Raw genomic sequence first — 7494 nt, 5'->3', positions numbered from 1 at the left:
TGTAATTATAATTGGTTGTGTGTGTAATGTTTATAGGTGGTGTGTGCAATGTTTATAGGTTGTGTGTGCAATGTTTATAGGTTGTGTGTGTAATTATAATTGGTTGTGTGTGTAATGTTTATAGGTGGTGTGTGCAATGTTTATAGGTTGTGTGTGCAATGTTTATAGGTTGTGTGTGTAATTATAATTGGTTGTGTGTGTAATGTTTATAGGTAGTGTGTGTAATTATAATTGGCTGTGTGTGTAATGTTTATAGGTTGTGTGTGTAATTATAATTGGTTGTGTGTGTAATGTTTATAGGTGGTGTGTGTAATGTTTATAGGTTGTATGTGTAATTATAATTGGTTGTGTGTGTAATGTTTATAGGTTGTGTGTGTAATTATAATTGGCTGTGTGTGTAATGTTTATAGGTTGTGTGTGTAATTATAATTGGTTGTGTGTGTAATGTTTATAGGTGGTGTGTGTAATGTTTATAGGTTGTATGTGTAATTATAATTGGTTGTGTGTGTAATGTTTATAGGTTGTGTGTGTAATGTTTATAGGTTGTATGTGTAATTATAATTGGCTGTGTGTGTAATGTTTATAGGTTGTGTGTGTAATTGTAATTGGCTGTGTGTGTAATGTTTATAGGTTGTGTGTGTAATTATAATTGGCTGTGTGTGTAATGTTTATAGGTTGTGTGTGTAATTGTAATTGGTTGTGTGTGTAATGTTTATAGGTTGTGTGTGTAATGCAATGCAACATATCATCACGACTGAGTGTCCTGTAAACACGGCCATGACATTCATCTACTCTCATTATATTCCATTAGCAGACCTGCTGATCTTTACTGCTAAACTGGCCACAGTTTAACATGGAGCCCGGAAGGAAAGAACAGTTCTTCTGGAGTTTTCTTCCACAGTGAAACCAGAAATAATCCAGAGCTAACTGACATATTAATCTGGAAAGTCCATTTACATCATCAGTTCCAGCACGGGCTATTTCTTCTTCTAGACCTTTCCTTCTACAGTGAAAGAATATACATCTCTCTCAAGAACATTATTTCTGAACTTTTTTTGATGATCCACACTTTTTTTTTTTGGATCAGTGTGTACATGGTGTAATATTTATCATGAGAAAAGCTCTAATTCGAGAGATTGAACAAAACTACTGAATTTCAGCTGTTTTTTTATTTCAAGACAAATGAACATTATTAAAAATGAGAATTATCTTTAATACTTAGATTAGAATTATAGATTTTCTTTTAGTACCTGAACGTGGAATCTGGATCTCATGAAATGTTGAAGTTCTCTGTGAGATGTTGGACCTGTTTCTTCTTGTTCTATTTTTGATGTCTACAACACATTTTTTGGATCATTGTGTACTTGGTGTAAAATTTGGCATGTCCAAAAAGAGAAAAAGCATCTAAACAGATATATTGTATATCTCTAACCCCAGAGACACCAGTCCACTGTGCGAGTTCTCACTGTTCAGCGCTCTGAGTTTCACTCTGACCTATTTCCTACCTGCCGTGTCGGATCTCGTATCTCCAGTCAGTACCGGTTGACTCGTGACGATGGTCTTTCACCCGGGCAGCCTGCTCTTTTTAGCGGTTTCCTCCAGACATTCCCCTTTAAGCTGAATACCTTCATGAACTTGTGATGTCCACGTTCACTGCTCTTTTTTGTTTTTAAACAGTTTCAAACCAATTTCTCACTTTTATCACCTCTTTAACACGTGATCCTGATTAGAAAATATACATTTGTATAAATTTGTAATAATTTGGGAAACGTTAAATGTACTTTAAAGACTACAGTTTTTCATTGTTGTGTTTATAGAAATTTATATAAAATAAATTCTAAACTAGAGCAGTGTTTTCTTCTCTGGTAGAGAAGTGTTGCTCAGGGGGAAGCAGTGTGAGCAGTTCAGTTCTGCGAGCACTGAGCACTGAGACGTCTCCACTTCAGGTCCAAACTTCACTCATGACTCAGTGATGCAGTCACTTTTAAATCTGGATCATTAATTACAGCATTTATTCCAACAACAGTGAGAGAGAAAATGTTGAATGGTGACTTTACAATGTGTTCTTTATTCTGAGCCATTATAAATGATAGCAACCGTCTCACTCTGTTTCTGTCTCACTTTACTCCTGTCTCACTTTACTCCTGTCTTACTCTACCTCTATCTGTCTTGCTCACTCTCTCTCTCTCTCTCTCTCTCTCTCTCTCTCTCTCTCTATATATATATATATATATATATATCTTTCTCTCTTTCTGTTTTTTGTTGTTACACTGAAAACTGAGGGTTATGGTTAGTTATTTACTCCAGTGTTTCCTCTGCTAGCTAATTTTACCTCAGGAAAAACATGGCTAGTGCTACCTGTCTGGCTAGGTGGAACTTAGCTAACTATATATGCTAACACAAATGTTTTTCTGAGGTGTAACTAGCTAGCAAAGGAAACAGCAGCAGTGTCTCCTCACTCAGGTAAGTATGGATAGCATGATATAATTTCATTTAGCATTATTTAGCATTTATGTTATATCGAAAATGTGAAGCTTTCTTCACACTCATCCCTTTTTCCTCTGTGAAATGTAACACTTGCAAGTGTGATGCAAATGCAGCACAATGTTGTTGTTTTTTTTACCTAGTAAAAGAATTCAGCTGCCAATCAGGATAAGACAACAGACGAGAACCAATCAGAGACTGGCTAATAGAAGGAGGGAGAGAAAAAGAGAGAGAGCGAGAGAGAGAGAGAGAGAGAGAGAGAGAGAGAGAGAGAAGAAGAAGAAGAAGGAGGGAGGGAGGGAGCGGTAAGACAGAGAGAGAGAAATAGAGAGAGAGAGAGAGAGAGAGAGAGAGAGAGAGAGAGAGAGAGAGAGAGAGAGAGAAGAAGGGAGGGAGCAGTAAGACACAGAGAGAGAGAGAGAGAGAGAGAGAGAGAGAGAGAGAGAGAGAGAGAAGAAGAAGAAGAAGAAGGAGGGAGGGAGGGAGCGGTAAGACAGAGAGAGAGAAATAGTGAGAGAGAGAGAGAGAGAGAGAGAGAGAGAGAGAGAGAGAGAGAGAGAGAGAAGAAGGGAGGGAGCAGTAAGACACAGAGAGAGAGAGAGAGAGAGAGAGAGAGAGAGAGAAGAAGGGAGGGAGCAGTAAGACACAGAGAGAGAGAGAGAGAGAGAGAGAGAGACTGCAGCTCATGTCCTGTTCTTGTAAATCAGCCTTGTTACATAAACACATCACAGAGAGAAATATTCCGAATAATTGACTTGAAGAGAAAATAGGAACGAAAGAAGTGGGAGGATTAAACGAGAAAGACGAGCCAGAGAGAGTGAGAAGAGAAATAGAGAGAGAGTGAGAAGAGAAATAGAGAGAGAGTGAGAAGAGAGCGCGAGAGAGAGAGAGAGAGAGAGAGAGAGAGAGAGAGAGGACAGGAGAGGCGAGAGGAGAAGGACATCAGAGATGTTGTTGAATTCATCATCCACATCATCATTATGAATCAACAGTTCTGGTTTATTAACAAGCGTTCCATGGATTTCTGCATCAGCGGTAAGCAGATCCTCGTTTCCTACACAGAGGCATGAAAAGCTCCAAAATTACACATGAAAAAGGGAATTTGCATGTAGGAGATATGGGTCATAGTGAATGCTTTTGGGTTGCGTCGAAATTCACACGCATGTCTTCACCACTATTTCTCTTTTTTAACCGTGTTATAATTCACATCTGTATCATTCACATCTGTATCATTCAGTGAGCAGCGATTCATACGTAAACAAGTTTATAACAATTGAGAATTGTGAAATATATCTAGAGATATATAGAGTATATTAAAACTGTACTTTTATAAAGGCAATAGAAATGTGAAAAACGCTAGAAGAATTGAAATAAACAATACAGTGTCTGTGTAAAAGCTCGCGTCTGATTGGTCAGAAGGTGCTTCTAGAACAGTACGTCTTTACGGAGCTGCAGTGTCGCTTTAAATCAGATCCAATACGTCTGTAATAAAACTCAAAGCTAATATCTGTAATGTCTCTCTGTCCCTGTTGTTTGACAGGTGGACGATACTGAAGAGATCGTCACCTCTCTCACTGCTAAACATGAACGTCTTCATCCTGCTGATATCTTTCATCACCATATCTATCGCTTTTAGCCAGAATTTCGATATTTATGAGGAAGTCTGCGAGAGGATGTGCGTCTGCGAAGAAAAAGATGGAGTTTCCACAACCAGCTGTGAGAGACGAGGAATTGTAAGTCTTTCTGAAGTCGGCTTCCTGCGCTTCGACACGCATAATCTGTTTCTCACAGGAAATCTACTGAGGAAACTTCAGTTTGACGATTTCTCACGTTACGAGGGACTCAGGATCTTGCACCTGGGCAATAACAATATAGCCGAAATCGAGAGCGGAGCTTTTAACGGACTTAGTGGACTAAAACGCTTGCACTTAAACAACAACAAAATTGAAGTGCTCAGGGACGATACGTTTATCGGTCTGGAACATCTGGAGTACCTTCAGGTCGACTATAATTACATCAGCCGCATTGAGCCCAAGTCCCTCAATGTGCTCTGCTGCCTAGACGTCCTGATTCTGAATGACAACTTGCTTTACTCTTTACCCAGAAATGTTTTTCAGTCTGTTCCTTTGACCCACCTGGATCTTAGAGGGAACCAGCTTAAAATTCTGCCTTATAATGGACTTCTTGAACATTTATCCAAAATTGTAGAAATACAGCTTGAAGAGAATCCCTGGAACTGCACCTGCGAGCTTATTGGCCTCAAAGACTGGCTGGAAAGTACATCATATACGTCGTTAGTAGGAGACATTGTGTGCGAAACGCCGTTCCGTCTTCACGGGAGAGACCTTGAGGTGATCTCCAAGCAGGAACTCTGCCCGAGAAAAGCTGTAGCTGAATACGAAATGGGTGCTGAAACGTTTCAGGAACCGGAGGCGATCGCTTTGTCAAATATCATACGATCCACGCAGCCAACAAAAAGCAGCCGCCAATCAGGGAAGCTGCGAACCAAACCTACAGCGAGGGTTTCATCGAGCAAACCACAAAATCATGGCCCAGCGGTGGCGTACCAGACCAAACCCCCGGTTTCTCCTGAGTGTCCCACCGTATGCACCTGCAATCTACAAATTTCAGACCTCGGCTTGAATGTGAACTGCCAAGAAAGGAAAATTGAGCGTATCTCAGATCTGAATCCCAAACCGTACAACCCAAAGAAGATGTACCTCACGGGAAATTATATTATCTCAGTGCACAGTTCAGACTTTCGGGACACTCCCGGATTGGACCTTCTTCACCTGGGTAATAATCGGATATCTATCATTCACAGCAAAGCGTTTGTGGAATTACTGAACTTACGAAGACTTTATTTGAATGGAAACCTGATTGAGCGCCTCAGTGATGATATGTTCTCAGGCTTAGAGAGCCTTCAGTTTCTCTACTTGGAGTACAATGTGATCCGAGAAATAGAACCTGGTACTTTTAAACATTTACCCAAACTTCAACTTTTGTTCCTCAATAATAACCTTCTCAAAACTTTACCAGTGGGAGTTTTCAGAGGTTTAAACCTGGCACGGTTGAATCTACGCAACAATCACCTAAGGAACATACCGGTCAGTGGTGTTTTGGAAGATCTGACATCATTAGTTCAGATAGATCTGTTTGAGAACCCCTGGGATTGCTCTTGCTCAATTGTGGAAATGAAGAAATGGTTGGAAGGGCTCAGCTCTGGAACCGTGGTGAAGGATGTGATTTGTGAATCTCCACTAAAGTTCACTGCAGTGAATTTACGCCTTGTTCATTCAAATGATCTTTGCCAAGTTGATTTAAACCCTCAAACTTCTCTTCTTCCACCATCAGAAGACTCCTTTTCGGGCAGCACAGTTACTTTGGAGACGACTCTGGATTACAGTTCACCGGATTCCACGGTTCCTCTCTCGGTGCTCATCCTCACGCTGCTTCTTATTTTCATTGCGAGCGTATTCATTAGTGCCGGTTTGTTCACTATGTTCAAGATCAAACGTCATAAAAAGGACAAGAACAAAAACACAGACTCTGGTTCTTTTAATATCATATATGTTGACAGACCAGCAGGAAAGGTCAGGACTTCAGCCGGTCACGTTTATGAATATGTTCCTCCTCTTCCGGTGTCCAAATGCACCACCGATGATGTTCTGGAGGAGGGATACCCGGATTATGATGAGCAGAACGCTTTATCTTATACTTCAGACGAGGAACTGAGATGCATCGTAAATGGCTCGGATTTTAGCACAAGTGCCAGACCTTCTCCTTTACCAGATGATAACTTTTTTTACCGAGACATCCTGGCAAGAGGACACCAAGGCTCCTGTAGATCCGGTTTACCGTGCAAACACAGCACCACTCAGTATTCTCCTGATTACGACCTCACGTATCAGTACTTGCATCCAGAAAGACTCCAGCAAACTACAGTGTACATGAACCCCAACAGGGGCGAATACTGGGAGTTAAAAGCACAGCCGAATTTTCAACCGGACTACCTGGAAGTTCATGAGAAAAGGACAACATTTACGCAGTTCTAATTTGAAACATCTCGTCTTCATTTTGGACTTGTATGTTTGGGCTGGTATGGATGGAGCTTCTGAGAAGAACTTCTAGGAATCTGAGCCCAAAAAATAATCTAGATCAGTTTATAATCTTCATGAAGTACGACAAGTCTATGTATGTACAAAACACCAGTTCTGAATTTACAGTTGTGAAGTAATAATAATATCAACAACAACAACAACAACAACAATAACAATAACAATAATAATAATAATAATAATAATAATAATAATAATACCGGTTTGAACCCTTTCACAATCACAATCTGTAATCTGAGGAGTCCAAGATCTCTTTCTTTGTAAACAGCACCCCCAGTGGCCAGTGAAGAGAAAATGAAGACTCCTGCATCCAAAGCCATTTTAAACATCTGTGTGCCTCTGAACTTTGAGGTAACAGTTTGGGGAGGAACCACATCTGGGTGGAAAAGTCAAAAAGTCAAAATACTTTAAATCATATTTATATATTTTTTGCAATTTAAAAGAAGAAATAGTGCTTGGACACCTCAGACCACCATTCATGGATATTCTTCTTCATCATAATCATCTTCTTCTTCATCTTCTTCATCTCCTCTTTCTCCTTATTATTATCATTTTCTTTTTCTACTTCTTTGTCATCTTTTTTATGCTCTTTAGCTTTTTCTTCATTTTATTATTATTGTTGTTGATTATTATTATTATTATTACTTCATATAAAACTCTGATCTTGGTTTTCTCCTCCATGCAGCACATCTGGTGGGCATTTCAGAAAGTGTTTCAGAAGTCACTCACCTGTAAGGTTGAGGCTGGAAGGTCCTGAGTTTATTGTAATTTCAAGAAACCCTCCAAATAACAGGCCACCAAAGCATCAGCGATTCACCACCATGTTTCACCGCGAGGTATCGGGTCATTTTTAATTTTATGCAAAATCGTTGATTTCCACTGAACACATGAT

At 39.8% G+C, this 7494-nt stretch overlaps 1 protein-coding gene across 3 annotated transcripts; it reads left to right on the top strand.

Annotated features, from left to right (window-relative positions):
• The first annotated feature begins 3083 nt into the window (after positions 1-3083).
• On the top strand, positions 3084-6766 carry slitrk5b (SLIT and NTRK-like family, member 5b). Of its 3 annotated transcripts, none has more exons than XM_083537331.1 (3): positions 3084-3324; positions 3372-3519; positions 4025-6766. In XM_083537331.1, the coding sequence occupies exon 3, from the start codon at positions 4068-4070 to the stop codon at positions 6537-6539; it is 2472 nt and encodes an 823-aa protein (XP_083393457.1). In that variant the 5' UTR covers positions 3084-3324; positions 3372-3519; positions 4025-4067; the 3' UTR covers positions 6540-6766. The 3 variants fall into 3 exon arrangements, with proteins under 3 accessions (XP_083393457.1, XP_083393458.1, XP_083393456.1); XM_083537332.1 differs by having other exon boundaries at positions 3102-3324; positions 3380-3519; XM_083537330.1 differs by having other exon boundaries at positions 3102-3347; positions 3400-3519.
• The last annotated feature ends 728 nt before the right edge of the window (positions 6767-7494 follow it).

The sequence above is a fragment of the Silurus aristotelis genome (assembly GCF_946808225.1).
Source record: "Silurus aristotelis genome assembly, chromosome: 3".
Classification (NCBI taxonomy): Eukaryota; Metazoa; Chordata; class Actinopteri; order Siluriformes; family Siluridae; genus Silurus; species Silurus aristotelis.
The sequence above is the reverse complement of the archived record's forward strand: the minus strand, read 5'-3'. Positions and strand labels throughout refer to the sequence as shown.